The 19,940-nt window shown below is 47.7% G+C and overlaps 2 protein-coding genes and 1 pseudogene across 3 annotated transcripts in view; 1 reads left to right on the top strand and 2 right to left on the bottom strand.

The window, feature by feature from the left end:
• SYN3 (synapsin III) overlaps positions 1-19,940 on the top strand; it is a 445,565-nt gene that overhangs the window by 153,876 nt on the left and 271,749 nt on the right. The window lies entirely within an intron of this gene.
• TIMP3 (TIMP metallopeptidase inhibitor 3) overlaps positions 1-19,940 on the bottom strand; it is a 59,191-nt gene that overhangs the window by 5,758 nt on the left and 33,493 nt on the right. Inside the window, exons 2-3 of the mRNA XM_081822369.1 lie at positions 9,041-9,123; positions 93-204 (exon numbers count right to left, since the gene is read on the bottom strand). Of these exons, the coding sequence (XP_081678495.1) occupies positions 93-204; positions 9,041-9,123 (195 nt within the window). The remainder of the gene's footprint in view (positions 1-92; positions 205-9,040; positions 9,124-19,940) is intronic.
• LOC102748257 (adenylate kinase isoenzyme 6 pseudogene) lies at positions 110-9,034 on the bottom strand (annotated as a pseudogene).

The following is a 19,940-nucleotide window of genomic DNA, read 5'->3' as shown; positions in this document are numbered from 1 at the left end:
TCTGGGTCAACTACTGCTTCTCTGTCCTGCTGAAGCGAAGGACTGGTGGACCTTGGCCAAACTCTGGCCTAGATGCTAGAGTTAGCCGTTACCTGTCAGCAGGTACTGGTACTTGTTGACTTCTAGCTTCAGGCCACAGAGACTTTCAGAAGCTTCTGTGTGGATGTACTGCACGTGGGGCATCTTGGTGAAGCCTCGGTACATCTGTGGGCAGAAGGAATGTCAGGAGAGGAGGACCAGGGCTCAGAAAGCATGCTGTCATTTGTTCTGTGGAGATCCGATTCCCCTGATCCACCGTGGTGTGGCCAGTCACTGACCTATCCACCCCGGGGCCTGCACTCCAGATAAAGCCGCCTATTCACCTCTTGTTTGAGCCATGGTTGGTGCCTTCCCAAAGAAACCTTCCTATCCAGCCAGTCACATCGCCCATTCCAGCACCTCCATAACACTGCACCAAATATATACTCTTCTCATATCCCAACACCTTTTCAGAAATCCAAAGAATTTGCTGTGAAAGGGGTCCTGCCTGCCTCACCAACCTTGGCCCCCAAATTCCAAGAAGGCAGCCAGCCAGCATTCTAATGACATCTCTATGACATTTCTCAGTGTATAAAAGCATTCCACTTATGTTCCCCTCACTGTATCCTCCCAAGAACCCAAGGAAGTAGGTATTATTGTACCCATTTTACAGATAAGGACTCAAAAATTCTGTTTGCTTGGTGAAAGTTGAACTCAGGCCAGGATTCTCCATGCTTTTATTTTTCTGAGCATCTGTTGAAAGCACTGGGTTCCTTTACCCCAGATAAAGCATATAAACACATACACAAAATTTCTAGATTTTTAACTAAACACTTTATAATTATTATGTTGCAGTGTATAAAAATGCTGATATTTGGCCATTTTTATCTACAACATAATCTAAGACAGTGTTTCCCAACTGAAGGCCATTTTACCCCCACCCCAGGAGACATCTGGCAATGTCTGGAGACATTTTTGATTGTCACAGATGGGAGGCAGTGGTGGTTGCTATTCACATCTGTGGGAAGAGGCTAGGGATGCTGTTAAATATCCTATGATACACAGGACAGCCCCCACAGCAAAGAATTATCTGGCCCCAAATAGTAGTAGTACCAAAGTTGAGAAATCCTCCTCTAATATTAACCCACCTAATCCCCATGACAGCCCCGTGAGACAGGAACTATTTATGCCCGTTTAATAGATGAGGAGGCTGAACCCCAGATGGGTAAAGTGGCTTATCTAAGGCCCTACGGTTGGCAAATGGCAGAGGTAGGATTCCAGGAAGGAGGATCTGCTCCAGAGTCCATGCTCTTCTAACCATTACCCTGTGCTGCCTCTCACTGTGGCCTCACAAGTTCATGCCCAAGGGCCTCTGATACAGGCAAATGCTGTTTATGGCTCTTGTGCCTTCTTTATATCTGCACGTGCTCAGAGCCACTGGTGTGAACATAACGAGGCTGAACCCACTTGGGGATTCGAGGTCAAGACCACGAGTCTCACGTGGGTTCAGATCTGTTGAGAAAACTCTGTTAACTGCGTGAGCTGGTGAGGGTAGGAGGGGGCACCAAGGTGTGGCCCAATCCCATTATCCCCCTGGTTCTCAGAGCACCTGGGCCCTACCTAGATGGCTGGTGGTCTCCAAGGGTTTACAACAGGACTGTGTCTCTCCCTTAGTTCCTGACATGGGTTATTAATTTACTTATGGTAATTAATAAAAAGCCAGACATCACCTCACTGGTGTCTCATCTAAGTGCCTCCCATTTGCACTAACGGGCTGGGTTTTCTCCTTATTTTTCTTTTAAGTGGGGACTGGCTGGTGGGGCTAGGTGGTCCACAAGGACCTCCACCATCATAAAGGGTCTGTTGGACCCACAGAGTTTGGGAGCCTCTGCCTTTTTAAGGGGAATGCTGTTCTAATTGTTGCAACCATCAGTGCAGATGGTTTTAATTTACCTGGCCTCTCTTTTAACCCTCTTCTCCTGAGAGGCTCACCAGCTGAATGAGGAAACGCAGCCAAGCGCTGTGAGAACTGCTGTCCACACTCGGTTTTCAGTTATGCCGCGGGGGAGCAGGGGCGGGTCACAACGTACCCCCCACTTCCTCAGTGATGGATGGTGCCTCTCTGGCTTTAACAGGAACCATGCTTAAGAGCACTGCTGTGTGCGTGCCATCAAGCGTGGCCTTCGGAGAACATTCCCTACACTCCCTCCTGTGCCCAGCAGCTTCTCCTCTGCTGTGGCTGTTCCTTGAGTTCCTGGCAAGTGTTTCAACTCGGTCCCCACTCCAGGTCTTTCAGACCCATGCCATTAGGGCCTCAGTACAACCTTGTCAGTCTTTCCCCTTCATGTCCTCTCTGCCTCATGAGTGAGGATCAAGGCCCTGTGTAGGGTCCAGTGACTTCAGCTGCTCAGTTGAGTTCTCACTCCTTTTGAATTTGAAGGAATCTTGATTTCAACATGGCTTGTAGCGCTTGCATGCAGAATCAAAACGTTAATGTGTTGTGAACGATGAGGTCTGAACAAGCACAGTGCTGCCTTTTAGGGTCAATTCTGAATTTAACCATGTGGTAAAGCAGATTGTACCCATTTCATTATCTTTTCTTTCTTTTTTTTTTTTTAACTGATAACTGGACAATTTATTCATTATGGCAGAGATATAACAAGAGTGGTTGTAAAGTGGCCAGTCTTATAAGTCAGGAGCTATGATCCTTGATCCACTGTTCAATCCACTTCAATATCTGATTGATATTATCCTCTAGATCTTCTCGTTTATTGCTGGGCAGTTGATGTACTATTTCTTCCTTGTAGGATGCTAATGCTTCTTCATAAAGAACTTGAAAAATTTCACACTGAATATTGTCTTTTAGTTTCTTTTCATTATAACCCCTTGTTTCAAGTCTTTCGTACAATACACTGTTATCTGCTTGCAGCACAAAAACTATATGAAACCAGCATTCAGGAAAGAAATCACAACCATGGTAATCAACAATAACTCCACCTTCGCTCATTTGGTTTTCTAAGTCATCAACTATTCTGTCTTCATCTAAAATGGGGCATTCATACTCTTCATCATAGCCATCATACAGCTGCCCTTCTCGAGCTAAATCACCCACATTAATGTATTTCAGTCCTGATCTTGATGCAAGTTCTTTGCCTAGCGTGGTTTTTCCAACCCCTGGTGTACCGGTGAGCAGGATGTTCAGAAGCAGCATGGTCCTCACCTCACTGGCTCCGGGCGTCTCGTTATCTTTTCTTTATAATCATCCCATCTTGACCTAAATATTGACCCTGCAAGTATCATTAGGTCTATATTCATAGAGACTGAGAACTGGCTTGACAAATTTAGGAGGGTCATGATAGGTTTGTAATGCCCTGACATCAGAGAATCATAGACTTTCAGAATTGGAAAACACAGTCAAATCTAGTCAAAGCATTGGAGGATTAATGGTCAACTCAGGTTCTGGAGACAGCCAGCCAGTCTGAACCTTGTCTCTGCCACTTATTAGCCACTTAAACTCCTTGGGTCTCAGTTTCTTCACCCGTAAAATGGGGCAAAGTATTTACTTTATATGGTGTTTTTGAGAATTAAATGACTTAGAATAGTACTTGGTGCACAACATTCAGTAAAAGTCAACTTAAAACTAGTTCTACTTGAATTCATATCGGCAGAGGGAAGACTTTGGTCCTCTTCTTTCTATATCCCTTTGCCCAACCTTATCTCTTAATGCAGGGATTTAAAGCTGGTTTGGAACTTCATATTAAGTGGGTTGTGTTCTCTCTCTCTCTCTCTCTCTCCAGCTTATTGAGGTGTGATTGACAAATAAAAATGCATCTATTTAGAGCATAAAACATGATGTTTTGATGTCTGTATACATTGTGAAATGGTCACCACAATCAAGATAATTAACACATCGATCCCTCCCAGAGTTACCTTGTGTGTGTGTGTGATTCTCTTAGCAAATTTATTGTATTCTATATGGTATTATTAACTATAGTCACCATGCTGTACATTAGATCTCCAGACCTTACTCATCTTAGTTCTGTAGAACTGAAAATTTTTACCCTTTGACCAACATCTCCGCATTTCCACCACCTCCCAGCCCCTAGTGGCCATCATTCTACTCTTCTTCTGTGAGAAGTTCAATGGTGAGTTCAACTTTTTTAGATTCCATGTAAAAGTGAGCTTATGCTGTATTTGTCTTTTTGTGTCGAGCTTATTTCTCTTAGCATAATGTCCTCCACGTTCATCTGTGTTGTCACAAATGACAAGATGTCCTTCTTTTTTTTTTTTTTAAAGATTTTATTTATTTATTTGACAGAGAGAGACACAGCAAGAGAGGGAACACAAGCAGGGGGAGTGGGAGAGGGAGAAGCAGGCTTCCTGCGGAGCAGGAAGCCTGATGTGGGGCTTGATCCCAAGACCCCGAGATCATGACCTGAGCTGAAGGCAGATGCTTAACAACTGAGCCACCCAGGCGCCCCAAGATGTCCTTCTTTTTTAAGGCTGAATAATGTTCTGTCGTGTGTAGACACACACCACATTGGACTCTATAAGCCTCTGGGCCTCCCCTCTTGGTAGCATGTACACAAGAGTTTGAAGAATTTAGCTTCCCTTGGGGTGAAGGGAGAAATAGTGTTAAGAAGGAAATTTCTGAATCTGGGGGCTTTGAATATTTCTTATGGAATGCCTGGTTTTCACTCTGCATTGACAGCATGAAATATCACCATCCTGTCAAATACGGCCAGCATGCCTGAAGATCAGCACTGTGCTGGATGCTGCTTTACACCATGAACTCCTTTAAACCCACAACTTATTCGCATTTGCAGACCAAGCAACTGAGTTTCAGAGACATTAGATACTAGACTGAGATAAGTGCAACCAAAGTTTTTTCTTCTCTGTAAGAGAAAAGCAGAGCACATGAGGATGCAGGCCTTCTCTGTTGAGGGCTAGCTGAGAGCCCCAGACCAGAAAGAGTTACAGGCAATGAGAAGGAGAATGGCTCCCTGTGGGCTGGAGGGTAAGAGAGGCTTCCAGCTGGAGCTTCAAAGGCAAGACCTTGCAATAGTGCTCATTTGATTAGACAAACCACTGAAGGAAGTCCCCAGGGGCCAAGCATTCCAATTGCCCAGCAAATCTGTCCTGCCCAGAGTCAGGACATGCAAAGCACATGACCAGTGGGCCTTCCCATGGAACGCCCCCGCCAGGACCAGCTGGGACATGATGTTCCCCACGTGCTGTCCCCTGCCGTGCTAGCCTGGGAGCATGTCTCCACTGCACAAATTGCAGCTCCTGGCGGAGCGGACTGCTTTCTCATGGTCCCGATAGGAGATAAGGTCCCGACAGATTAGAGTGACCAATTCTGGCAACTGCTCCAGCTGTCTCCACGTTTGAGTTTGCAGTAAGCTCCCTTAACATTCGTACACTCCCCCCACACACACCTGTGCGTGCGTCTCTGCCTGTAACGTGTACCAGAGGTTCTGGAATTAGCATATGGGAGAGGGTCTGCCTGCCTTTCATCTGGGTGAGAAGTTCGAGCGGAGGAGGTGGGAACTCTGAGACAGAGGGAGAGGTGAGACAGGGAGGCTCAAATTCTCATGTTCTCCGAGCTCCTTTAGTTCTGCTCTAAGGGAGCCCTTGCTCACCCCGTCCGACTCTCTGGGGTAGACTCTAATCCACCAGAACAAAGCCACCTAGGGACCAGTGCCAAAACTCATGCAGGCTCGCCTCTACTGGCCTCTCCTCCTTCTCTCCCACAGAGTTTTCAATGCACCCTTTGCAGGATGTTGCAAGTCAAGAGCTACACTGCTGGTTGACAAACGAACAAACCCAAGCTAACCTCTTTTTGTTCCCTTGTGAAACTACATACAAATGGGGTGGGGTAGGCCCCAAGGGGGCAGGAATGATGAATCAGCCCGCAGCTCCACTGCTCTGTAATCTCCCTGTTGGCAAAGGCTCTGTAGCTTCCCTGGCGTCTGCCACTTTCTAGTCCTATGAACTTGACTGTTACATGACCCTTCCAGGTCTCGGCTGCCTCACCTGTAAATTAGAGGATAATGTGTATCTACTTCATAGGGTTGTTATGAGGTCTGATCCATGCAAAGGCTTAGCAGAATGCCTGGTACACAGTAGCTTGGTACATATCACTTGAATAGAGTCTTATATTCATTATAACAAATATTATCTGGGTATCCCCAGCCTGAAGTACAGTGCTCAGCACAGAGAGAGTGAGAAGGAAGGAGAGAGGAAGGGAGGGGGAAGGTTAGATGAACTACTCCAATCCCTACACCCCATACCTGATTAGCAGACTGCTCCCTGGAGACCAGCAGAATTCAGTGGCCTCTCAGGACAGAAGGGCAATGACCCTTCTACGAGTTATCTAATATTTGGCTGGTAGGAGGGGCAGAGTTAATAAAAGGGCATTACATAGTGATTGATGATCAAAGCGAGATGGCAGGGAGATTTGGGGAGCCATGTAAAGAACACACAGGATTGGGAAGGAATCCCAGCACCCTAGTTTGGAAACCAGATCTGTCTTTAATTAAATGCATGACTGGGCAAGTCATTTCCCCTTTGAGCCTATGTCAGAAGTAAAACAAGGAATTTTACTTTACAGTGCCCTACACCCTGGTTCCATGAATCCGGGTAAAAGATAGCGAATGGGTAGTGTGATGCCACCGGCCTGGGAGTGGGTGTGTGTGCTCTGAAGCTGATGCATGAACAAATGTAATTTGACCTCCAAACAACCCCCCAGAGGCTGGCCTGACACCAGCGAGGGGGGAATGGGACCTTCTGATCACCCTAGTGTCCAGGCCCCAAAAGAAGCAGGGAAGCTAGGCAAGCTTAGGAACCACTGTCTCCCAGCTGTTCCCTCAGATCTGCTGGCCAGAGTGTCCATACTGTGATGGGTTGTTCCAGAGTGGGGCGGCATGGGGGAGGGAGTGTTGCCTGAACCTCTGCTTTGTCTAACATGCTTTGGCATTTGCTCACTGGCTGCCAGGGGCTGTACAGTGGGGGTTTCTTTGGTTGTTGTTGATTTCTTGGTTCCCCCCTCCACACTCTTCTCTCCCCATGGCTGTCTGAAGACATAAGCTGGTCCCATGACCAGGCTTGGGCAGCCAAGGGCACCTAGCCAGGGCTGACTCTGGACATTACATAACCAGAAGGCTGTGGATATTTCCAAAGTTGAATCCAAAGCAACAGGTTATGAACTTAGTACATCAAACCTCAGGCCTTAGGATGCAGGAATAATGAGGCCTGGAAGTCTGCCTCTGGGATGGTTGGGTACCACCCATGGGCTATCACTACCCCCATTCAGTTCTACCTGAGTGTCAAGCCTTGTCTCCTCTGGGGAGTTTTCAGGCCAGTAGAGTCTCACCCTCATTTCTCCATTAGATGGATAAACATCCACCAAGTCCCTGTTGCGAGCCAGGTCCTGCTCTAGTTTCTGGGGATGCAAATAATGGGCAGTGAGTAAAAGGGCTGGCAGTCCACTTGGACCTGAGCATACCCCATCTTGAACTTCTGATTAGTCGTGCACGTGTGTCTTGGGTCTTCTCTCCCGACCTGACTATACTTCCTTAACATAGGAGTCCCATCTTTCTCGTGGCCTCCATGGCTCCTGGCACAGGGTGCTGCACATAGGGAGGTGCTTAGAAAAGTGGGGTGATGGACCAGCTGCTGAGCTATTCGGGGTGAGTGAGTACCAGCCCTCTATGCTAAGGCAAACATAAGTACCCCTTTCTGGCACCCAAAGCAGCTCTTGCTTAGAAGTAACACCACACAAAGGGGCGCCTGGGTGGCTCAGGCGGTTAAGCGTCTGCCTTTGACTCAGGTCATGATCCCAGGGTCCTGGGATCGAGCCCCACGTCGGGCTCCCTGCTCAGAGGGGAGCCTGCTTCTCCCTCTGCCTGCTCTGTCTGCACCTTCCCCTGTTTGTGCACGCTCTCTCTCTGATAAATAAATAAATAAAATCTTTTTAAAAAAATAAAGAAAAAAAGGAAGTAACACCACACGTGTCCCAGGGCACTTAGAATCCTGAAATGCCTGAGCTAAGAAGAGCTCTTAGGGGCATTAAGCGCAACCCTGCACTGTTTTTTTGGTTTTTTGGGGTTTTTTTTAAAGATTTTATTTATTTATTTGACAGAGAGAGAGAGACAGCAGGAGAGGGAACACAAGCAGGGGGAGTGGGAGAGGGAGAAGCAGGCGGGGGCTAGATCCCAGGACCTCGGGATCATAACCTGAGCTGAAGGCAGACGCTTAACGACTGAGCCACCCGTGCACCCCCCCAACCCTGCACTGTTAACAGGTGGCTAAATGGAGGCCCAGGAAAGGGGGGATTCCAAGGTAAGCAGGCTATTTAGGTGTAGAACCGAGACAAATAAGCAGGTTCTGGGGGTTTGAAATCTGATGTTCTTTGTAGTAAGGTGGACTTCCTTAGTGTGCTTCATAATGTTAATATGTTCAGGAATATGTTCAGTGTATGAATATGCTTAGTAAACGGTGCTAACCACCTGGGATGCAAGCTCTGGGAAAACAGGGAAAGAGGGTGCAGTTCCTACTCCAGGATAAGGTTCCTGTGATCAGCCAAAGTTCAGTGTAAAGATTCGAGGAGTTAAACATAAATTGTAATCTCAGCAACTGCATATTTTGAAACTCAAAACTGAGAGCTCCGAAGAGCCTGTAAGACAAACTAGTCCCATCCCCTCATTTTACAGATGGGAAGATTGACACCCAAAGAGGGACAGTGACTTGGCCAAGGTCTCGCAGTTACCAGGGAACAAGGCATCTGCCGTCTGGTTCCAGAGTCGAGCCTCTTAACAATGGCCTCTGAGGGACTCCACTTGCACTGGCTCTAGGGTGAAGCAGCCACATTCCCCCCACTCCCTGCCATCCCTTTCTTCTGCCTCAGCAATGCCCTTTCCAGCAGTGGGGAGGGCTACGCACACCCACCTTGCCTCCCCTCGCTAGGACTCTACTGCCAAAAAACCCGAGAGCTCTCCTGGAGCCAGATTCTGTCACTCACCTTCATCTGCTTGATGGTGTAGACCAGCGTGCCAAAGGGCCCCTCCTTCACCAGCTTCTTCCCTACCACCTTGGCCCGGATCACTGCAGAAAAAGGCAAGATATAGACAGGAAGGAGGTTAGGGAGACTTGAACCACATCAGGGACCACATCTCAGATTGGGTGCCTGGAATTGCTTTCTTACCTCTGGGCTAACTTGAGTAGATGATTGTGTTTATAAAAGCAAGAATTCAGAAGAGAGACACTGGGGGGTGGGAGAGGAATGGAGGCGAGAAGGCAGGCAGTCATCATTCAACTTAATTATCCCAAATGTTCACAATTGCCAACCCTGGAAATTCCTAGGCTGCATTCACCCCTGGAGGAGTTTCTTAACTCTGGTTTTACCATAATCCAAAATCTACTGCTCTTTTTAGAGCCTCTTGCCATCCCTTCATTGTCCATCTGACAATTGCCTGGTCTCCCAGACCTATTCTCTTTCCACCAGGACCTCTTCCTGAATGCTGCTTCATTTGGGGCTCTCCTTTGCATGCATACATTCACTGAGTCCTGACAGGCCTGCAGGATTGCAATGCATCCCAGCCTCTCTCCATGGCCGGTCAGCATTCTGATGGGGCCTTTCATTCCTAGCACTTAGATGGATGGCAAGTTATGCAGTAAAGCATAGCTCAGTTAAGATGTGGTTGAGGAGGGAGAAGTTGGGAGTAGGGGCTCAGGAGCCAACGGAACTGTTCTAACCCCAGCTCTGCTCTTTATGGCTATTATGACTGTGGGCAAGGAACTTTGTTTCTGGCCTCCAATTTCCTCTTCTGTAAAGCCGGGATAATAATGGTACCAATCTCCTGAATTGGAAGGATTAGGTAAGATAATGCATGTGAAACTCAGCACCGTGTCTCCGACATAGTATATGTTATATGAACATTATTGATATCATCATCATCATCATCACCAAAAATGGCATGGGCTGACCATGGAAGGATTGCTGCCAATAAAAGTAGCTCCCATTTATCACATGCCAACTGTATGCAGTAGTACATCTCATTTATTTACTCCTCAAGACTGTTTACAAGGGCAATATCACCATCCACATTATACAGCAAGGAAACTGACAGAGAATTAAAGCCACTTCCTCTTCTGAACCTCACTTTTCTCCTCTGTAAAGAGAGTGTAAGTCTACTTACATCAAAGAATTGGAATGAGGATTAAACAAAGATCTTATGAAATTTCTTAGTACAACATCTGGCAGAAAGGAGTTGCTTAGTAAACATCAATTGACTATGAACAGGAAAACTATTAGACCAATGTGAGGAAGCCTGTAAGATAGGCATTTACTACATGCAGTGAGAACACAGAGGAGGGATGGATTTACTTTGAGATTATAAGAGGCTGTGCATTTTTTTTTGTATTTTATGTGAAGAAGAAGCACCCAGTAGCTGTCTTCAGATATTTTATAGAACTCACACATGGAGGAATAATGGACAGATCTTAAAGACAATTCAGAAATTACAGAGAAGTTGTGTTCATTGGCTCAACCTAAAAAAAGTCATCTAATAACAAAAACTGGCAAGAAAAGGGGGTCTGGAAGCTCTCATGCTAGGACCTTGCCCAGAATGGAATGGATTTTATATGTATAACAGCCGTGCTTTGAGTCACAAGCTGAACTCTTCAAGCTCTAAGATCCTGTCACTCTTTCTTACCTCTAGTTGTACTTAGCCCCTAAAAAGAGTAGGTACTCAATAAATGTCTGTTAAACAGAATACCACACACACACACACACACACACACACACTCCTGCCCATGCTGGTAGCTCCATTATCCTTCCCCATTTTGGACGTCCCACCATGTTTCTCAATTCATTGACTCTAATCTCTTAAATTAAAACAAAACAAAACAGGGCATCTGCCTTCGGCTCAGGTCATGGTCTCAGGGTCCTGAGATCGAGCCCCGCGTCAGGCTCCCTGCTCAGCGGGAAGCCTGCTTCTCCCTCTCCCACTCCCCCTGCTTGTGTTCCCTCTCTCGCTGTGTCTCTCTCTGTCAAATAAATAAATAAAATCTTTAAACAAAACAAAACAACCTTTATTAGGAACCAATCTCTGCCACCCCAACTGGATTCTGTCCTGTTCCTCCCCAAATGAGTTTGGATCCCACTCTTCCAGTCAGACATGAAGTCAAGACCCAGATGAATCAATAGCCCCTCCAGACCTTCTTGCCAGGGAGGGTAAAACACAGAGCCCATTGGCGAAGTTAGCAATTTAGCGGACTCAGCTCAGATTGGGAGGAGGCGAGTGGCTGTTTCCAAGTCCGCTGCAAAAACGAGCAGTTGGCAAGATTCCAGGCCAAGCTCCCTCAACATTCTGCCTCCACCTCTGTGTCTAACTTTGTAGCAGCATCCTCGGCAGGGAGCCAGCCTCCCAGAGGCCCAGGGACTATTTCCTCTACAGTAACTCCCACAGTCAGGTTGTAACAGCTTAACTGTTGGGCAGAGAGCATATCTGCCAGGACTCTACTATTGATTCTTCCTGAATTGATTTGGCTCCATCCTCTGCTGCTTCATTAACATAGAAGGTAAACTAGCAAGTGAGTCTTTGCCTTAGGGGGGAAGAAATCGCAAAAGGGATTTCTTTAAATAGCAACTTCTACCCTTTCCTGGCTCAAAAATGGCTTGACTTCATTTAGACATAACATGTCATAAGCAGACCTGTCCCATAAAGCTAGGTACTTCTGGAAGCTTCTACACATAGCGAGCCAATTCCTTCCTTACCTGAAATGGCCTGAGCTTGGAACATTTTCATTTGAGAATAGTTCAGTGAAATGGGAGTAAGTTTCTGTAGTCAGGAAGCCACTTTTGAGTTTCAGTTCCACCATTACCGTGTGGCCTCAGGCAAACCTGTGTCCCCGACCTCCTTTCTCCTAAATCTTTCTGATTGTCTTGGCCCAGTGCCCATCATGTGGCTTACAAGCCATGTCCTAATTCTAGTGGAGCAGCAACATGGCAGAGCATGGAAGAGCATGGAAGAGCCAGGGCTCTGGAGCCTGACTGCCTGGGTTCGAATCCCAGCAGTGGTGCCGCATGACCTTAGGAAGGTCATTAAACCCTTCTATGTCTTCGTTTCCTAATTTATAGCAATTCCTCATAACCCTCATGCTTGTGACTGACAACGGAGTGTTTGCTGTCACTGCTGTTAGAATACCACCCCTACCAGTGACCCCTATTGTTATTTGTCTGAGTATCTTTATCTTCTAACATACACCATAAGCTAAGGCCTAGGGGTTCTCTCTGGGGAAGAAAGGCAAGCTCCTCAAAATATCTGGCCACACAGAATTTCGGGGAGAGGTGGGGGAGTACATGTAAACTGGTCAGAACAAACATACGAGGTGTTTTTAAGTCTGGAGCACCCACCTCCTCACAGGGACCTGTCCTATCTCATCACCCACATGTAATCCAAGAGCAGCCCACCAGGACCAACCTTGATCAAGTGGTTATGGTCCAGAAAGTCTGGCAGAGAAGGCCCAGCATAGAGGCCACACCAGTGTTTTCTTTATAAAAACAAAACTGCCCTACACTGAACTAAAATTAAGTAATATTCTGCTCTCCCAAAGAGATTCACAAAGCCCTTCCAGAGTAAAAACACCAGCCAACCTCAAACCGCCCATTAGGTCTGTGAATTAATACGTCTTTATTTGCTTCGGTTTCTCCTCTGCAATGCAAATGTGTGCTATTTTGTACTTTCTTGTTTGGCAATAACAGTGCTCCCAAGTATTCGCTGGCCTGGGGGCCACAGTGGACAGGGGAGGTATGGAAGGTCACGGTTCTCCAACAACAACAGAAGACAGTTTCCAAACTTAGAGCTGGCAGCATGTTGGCCTGTTCCCGCCACCTTGGTGTAGTGGCTAGAAGGCAGCTTTACAGATGGGCTGGGCTAGACAAAGGTTTTCTTTCTTCTCCTTCATGCTGGAACGTGGCCCCCACTGTCTACCCGGTGTCCCCCAGCAGCTAAACCGACATGGGTGTGAGCTGGATTGGTGTGCTGGTGGGGGTGATGACGAGAAATAGAAGTTCCATTTCCTACCTCCACAGAGCACAGCTAGTGGGAAGACAAAGTTTAAAAGTTCATGGCTAGAAGGCTAGTGTCCAAGGTCTGAAAGCACCAGTCAGGGAAAGGGGCAATGACGAACAGCCTGAATCTCAGTCTTGGAACCTCTTGGCTCCTGGGAAAGGAACCTGGGCTTCCACGGGTATGGAGGTCAAAGGAAAACAGAGTAAACAGTATTTTAATTTAAAAGTCTGTAAGAAGAAACTGACCAGGCTATGTGTGCTTATGTAATTGGCACATAGACCTGTAAATATATGTAGGGCCCTCTTAAATATATCATACACCTGAGGGTCCAGGTGTAAAGGTATATCTCTATATAGTTTTCTTTCTTTAAATAATTTTTGTGGGGAGGGCTAGTAAGAGCTTGCAAAAACAAGAGAAACAAGGCACATCCCTTCCAGAAATATAGTTGTGTGCTGCATGCCCCCACCTCCATCCATAGTAATGTAGACCATAAGCAGCACAAGTTTTGAACAAAAACAATTCCAGTGGCAAACAAGATTCAGCTTCCAGTGCAGCTTACTGCTGTGTCCAGAAGTTGCACATCTGCAATTCGTCAGCATATTCAGAGGGGACAGGATGCCCACGAGAAAGCCCTGCCTCTCACCCTCTCCTTCCACCTCTCATACAACCACCTTCAATCAAACCAGACCTTTCTACCCCGATCTGATGGTTGGACTTTCCTGCTAGCAGGTTGGAATGCAAAGTTTGGCTGAGTTTTGGATCAAGGATCCCTTAAATGAATTAATGTATACCAACTTAAGACCATGGATTCTGCCCATCTTAGATCTTGGGATTCTGTTGAGAGCACTACAGATCCTCCCTATGGTAGAGGAGTTGATTCAGCCATCACATGAGTGAAATACTTTCAGTATATACACATACCCCCCCTACACACACACACACACACACACACACACACACACACACACACACTCTCTCTCTCTCTCTCTCTGTCCCATTCCTGTCTCTCTGAAGGCCCTTTAGAATGATTTTGCTGACTTAAGGTATGGTTTTTAGGAGGAGAGCAAGGGTAGGTAAGACCTGGCCAGCAGGTAGGATGAATTTCTCCAAAAGCAGAAGTCACTGTTAGTGTCAACCCCAGGGAAGGGAATGTTCTTCTGATGGGCCCCTAGCAGGCAGGATCTAGGTAAGCAGAAAGGCCTGGACTGTGGGCTCACCTGTCTTCCTGGACTTGGACTTGGAGGAAAAGAGGGGTCAGGAAGTGTCTGATAGTCACTTGATGTTTATTTCCTGATTGACATCCACTCGGGCCTTTTTAAGGCCGAGAGCTCATGACAAAGACAATAAGCAAGGGACCCACAGCAAGGCAGGCCCACAGCCCATCTGGCTTAGCCCATTAGGCAATTCCCTGGTCTTGTGCCCCATGGAGATCCTGCATTTTAGCCTATCCAAAGAGGGCAGAGCCAGGCTCCCTTGCTCCTCCAGCTGCCCACCCATTCGTTAACCATCAGCTCCCTGCATTTCATTACATCACATCAGTAAGTCTAGAGGAGAGGGAGGGACTAGAACACACTGATAGCAACAACTATTTATTAAGCCCCTCCCATGTGCCAAGCAGTGCATGCATGCTCTCTTGCTCTATTCTCATGATAACTCTATGAGATGGCTATTATTGTCCCTGTTTTCCAACTACAAAGAAGACCAGGTACCCTGAGGGTGGTTTTGCTTCCCAGTGGAAGAAAAATTGGTGGGTCCCCCAAGAAATCAGACTGCCTGAAGCCTTTTCATGGGATTTGTACTGATTGCAAAACATTTCATAATTTTCTGCACCTCCCCACCCTCGCTGTCTGCTCTGCTAAAGATCAGAGAGGTGGATTGGTCCCTAGGAGGAAGGCCCCCCTGATAAGTCCCCAGTGACCCCCATCCCTTTGACCACCCAACCACTCTGTCCCAGTCACTCACACACACGTGCCCTCTGATTGTTATTAAGAATCTACAAGTAATCACCATCAGCAGTAGAACAGAATATCATCTGTTTAGCATACTGTGCTTTCCAGCAAGGCTTTTAAGGAAGAAAATAAAATAACTTAGAAACCACAAAACCTGACGATCCTTGAGGTTTCTCACAACACTGTGGGTCTGAAGTTAATTAGGCTGATTAATTAGATGAGACAATATATATGTAAAAAGGCACTTTGTAACCCTGAAGCTAAACAGATGATATACTGTTAGGTTGCTGATGGTGATTACTTGAAGGTTCTGAAATGTGCTAATCAGAGGAAGACAGCAAGAGATCCAATCCAGCATTTCCTCATCCCCCGAGGAGCTCTGGTATCCACCTCCAGTCACCCTCGCCTCTTTGGGGACACATTGATGATGTCCAGGTTTGAGGAAAGGGCCTTAGGAATGAAGGGTGGAGGGCAGACACCTGAAGGCCTGCCCTACCCAATCCTTCTGGTTTCTAGCCCCTGTGTCACCACGCCTTAAAGCCTCTCTACAAAGACTTGGAGGCTGAAAGTTCAGATCAGGAAAACCCCTGGAGAAGTGGCCATGAGACACTGGAATGAGCAGGCATGGAGCATGTGGACCTGGATGCAGTCAGGGCCCTGTCACTATGTAACACTGGGCAAGTCACTTCCCATCCTGGCTTTTAGGTCAGGGGGATGAATGCCAACCTTGAAAGGTTCTTGCCGCGACCTGAGCTCCCTCCTTCACGCCACCAAAGCAGTTCTCGTCAAGGTCACCCGCGACCTCCACAGTGCTCAATCCGGGCAGTGGTGGGTTCCTCTGCCTCCTCTCACCTCCACCCAGCTCGTGGCCTTGTACCATCTGTACCACTGGCAGCTCCCATCTTTGCAACCTCCAACCCAGAGCCCCCACAACATGAGTCTACATTTAGTGTACATTTATACTTGGAGGTCTAATAAGACATCTCCGACTCAACCCATCCAAAACTGGGTCCTGAAAACACCCCTCGCTCACCCATGGTCCCGTTACCTTCCTCATCTTTGGAAATGGCAACCTGCTCCACTCTGGCCCCCAGCCCCCGACTCCTTGTTCACCACCCCAAACACCACCTCAGGGCCTCTGCCCTTGCAGTTACCCACGCCCCCCACCCCCCGCCGCTGGAACATTCTTCCTTCCATAGCCACATGGCTCCCTCCCTCACTTACTTCGAATATCACCCGGTCAGGGGGCCTCCATGATCCCCCATAATCTTCTCTCATGCATTCCCTGTCACCCCTGGCCAGCCTCACTGCTCCACAGCACTGACCACCAGTTGACATAGTCCGTATCCGTGTGCTGTCCACTAGAATGCAAGCCTCACAAGAGGGCAGGTTCTTTGCTTTACTAACTACTGTAGCCTGAGCAACCAGAGGAGAGCCTGGCACATAACAAATCCCTACTGTGTATCTGCTGAATACATGAAGCTAAAAGGGCCACCTACATGAAGGGTGATTAAAAAAAAAAAAAAGATAAATAACTCCTATGGGTAAGCTTTGGCCTATGACCAAGTCTTTCTGAGCCTTATTCCATCAGAAGGGGTTAATAGCAGTTCTCAGTTCATAGGGCCAGATAAACATCTGTTCAACAATCATTTATGGAGTACTGTGCTAGGCTCACAGGGACAAGGAGATAAATGAGGCCCTGAGGAATTCAGGGGCCAAGTTTAAAAAGACCGGCAAGGAAACAGGTAAATGATATCCAAGTAGAGCAAACACAGCAGTATGAGCAAGAACATAGAGCTGGCATGGCCCAAAGAGGGGTGAAGTCTGTCCAAGGGGAGGGGCATCTGGAGCTCCCTAGAGGCAACTGCGGATCTAGGCCTTAGCCCATCCCAGAGCACAGACTTAGTTTGCTTTATCTGAATCCAGAGGAAGCAGAAGCCTGGACCAGATCTGGTGGGGAGGGTCTAAGGAAGGAGTTGGGAGTGAGGCAGAATCCCAGCCAGGCTCTGAGCAGAGCCAGGACCAACTTACCCGCCTTTCCAGAAAGATGGCCCTGGAGAACAGGAGGGGAGCAGGGAGGGGAAGCCCATGTGAGGAAGAATGCCCCTTGGAGAAGTCTCACAATAGGCTCTTCCTGCATCCTACCCTGGTCCCCTGAGGGCACTGCTCTCTGTCAGTTTCAAAGGCCTTTTTTGTTGATGTCAGAGCCACTACCAGACAGTTAAGATGCACTCCCAAATCAAGATAGGGAGTCTCCAGTTCAAAGCCTGTCCTGACTAACTCTTTCCGTTAAGTAAAAATATTAATCTTGGTTTTATTTAAGCAGGTTTTTTTGGCACGGAATGAACCCCTGTGGCTAAAAATAAACCCAAATACACACACACACTCAGAAAAATCTGGAGAGCTGCAAATCATTTCAACCCAAGTTTCCATCTCAGGGAAAGCTATTAAAAGCGGGAGGATATTAAAACCTCTCTGCACAGAGCCTCTTTTCTCAGTGCCTGCCTTGTGTTCTCGGGTCCTTGAGGCAAGGCTGTCCCGGGGATGCCCTGTCCTGGGCCTCCTGGCAAAAAGGGGGGGAGGGGCACGTGGGGGCTCCTAGCTCTCCTCACCTTGGAAGCAATGTGGGTTTCTGCTTGAGCAGTCCGGAAAACATGCTGGGGCCTCAGCTGACGTCAGTTGTATATGAAATGAAGGGGCCCAGAGAGGCAAGCAACGGGAACACAGGCCCAGAAAGGTCAAGTTGCCTGGAACTTTGAGATTATCCAAAAAGAACACAAGCAAAATCTGCATCTTACTTTAGCTTTCATGTTTTTAGTGGCGATCTCGATTTTAAACTATTAAAAGACAACATTTAAGAGTCACCACCTAGGCATATGTCTGGACTTGGCATTAATACATTTCATTTGCAGTGTAACCACTTTCAAAGTCAGCTACCCTCACTTCCTGTAGCCACAGCCAGTTTGGGAGAAAGGTATGGATCAGTTGGCCTGGGACAGGGTAAAAGTCCTAGGACTGGCTGGTTCCTGGATTCAAGGCTGACTTACTTGGGGAGTGAGGACCATCTGAGAAGAGAGGTGGTATTCCTGTGATCTGGGTTTCTAAAAGGCTGCTAAGGTGACTGCCCCCAAAGTGTTCACCAAGCATTAGAACTGCTGAGGCTTTCATCCTGCAAAGGGCCAGAAGGGGACTGTCAGCACCCCAAAGCACAGGAAGTGGGAAGGGAGATCCTTCCCCACAGCCCCCGCATTCTCCCAGGAACAGATGGGAGCAACAACCCTACCCACAGCCCCCCAAGCCTCCGTTGGTTTTGCAACATAACAGGATTATTTTGATTTTTTTTTTTAATTTATTTATTAGAGAGAGAGAGAGTGAGAGAGAGAGCGCAAGAGGGGGAAGGGTTAGAGGGAGAAGCAGACTCCCCGCCGAGCAGGGAGCCCGATGTGGGACTCGATCCCGGGACTCCGGGATCATGACCTGAGCCGAAGGCAGTTGCTTAACCAACTGAGCCACCCAGGCGCCCATAACAGGATTATTTTGAATAGCACAGTGATGTATATATATAGGGCTCTCTGGGGTTCAGGCCTCTCCAGCACCCCCTATTGCTTCCCCCCTCCCTGTCCCACTACACTGACCTGTCCTGTGGTGCCCCTTGTCTCAGTGAGAATGACTTTCTCCCTAGTCATCTGCCTACATGTTTCCCTGCAAGACCCCCCTAGCTGAAATGTCACCTCCTCCAGGAAGCCCTCTGCCCACCCCAGGCCACACTAAATCCCGCCCGTCTTCTTGGCTTCCTTTCTTCCCAAAGATGTTCTGCCTTAATGGTCAGTTGCTTGGCACTCATTAGCCTGAGTTACTAGGTAATAGGCCTGCATCTGTGACCCCAGCACCTGACAAGGTGCCTAGAATATGGCAAGGCTTCCCCAAATGTTTGTTGAATGAAGAATGAGGCCACAGGAGGGAATCAAAGATAATGCAATAAAAGGAGACAGTGATGGCTTCAGGTTCAGGCTCTTAGAGTGCAGGTCAGCAGTCTGAGTTCCTAAAGGTCACCCAGAAAAGAAGAGAGGGAGGCAGGTACAAGTGTGATCTGAGAAGTTAAAATGGGACCCTTAATCTCCAAATGCTGAAGATTCAAATCTAAAAAGAGGTGAGTCACAGGGTTACAAGAGGCTTCAGTTAACAAATGCCTGTGGGGGGACAGCACCCAAGGCTCAGCCTCAGAAAGGAGGTCAGTGGTGCCACCTCCTTATACTCTTCCCTCCTCCTCTCCTTCTCTTTTCTCCTCCACCCTCTTCCCCCTCCCCGCTCCTCCTTCTTCCTCCTCCTCTTCTCCTCCTTCCCCCTCCACCTCCCTCCTCACTCCCCCTCCTCCTTCCTCCTCCTCCCTCTCCCCCTCCTCCTTCTCTTCCTTCCTCCTCCTCCCCCCCTTCTGCTCCTCATCTTTCTCCTCCTTCTAACAGGAGTACTTGGAATTAATTCACTCATTCACTATTATTTCAGAAATGTTTGACTGCGTGCCTTGGATCCTCTGCTATGCCTTGGGGATTCAGCAGTCAGCAGGTAGACAAGGTCCTACCTTCAAGAAGCTTATTTCTGTCTTGAGACAAGAAGATAAGTGGTTAAAGCCCAGGGAGCCACGGGAACATGTATCAGACACGCCCAGCCAAGCTAGGCAGTTTCTGTGCTTTGGGATATTGACATGCCCCTCCTGATCACCTTTGCAGAGCAAAAGCCTCAGCCATTCTAATCATGCTTGGTGAACACTTTGGGATAGTTGCCTTACTAGCCATTTAGAAACTCAGATCACTGAAACACCGTCTCCTTTCTAAGATGGTCCTTATTCCCTAGGTAAGACCCTGGTGGTGCTATGGATGTGTGTTGTGGGGAGGCATCC

Source organism: Leptonychotes weddellii, chromosome 5 (assembly GCF_054177405.1).
Source record: "Leptonychotes weddellii isolate Sample4059 chromosome 5, ASM5417740v2, whole genome shotgun sequence".
NCBI lineage: Eukaryota > Metazoa > Chordata > Mammalia > Carnivora > Phocidae > Leptonychotes > Leptonychotes weddellii.
This window is presented reverse-complemented; position numbering and strand designations above follow the sequence as displayed.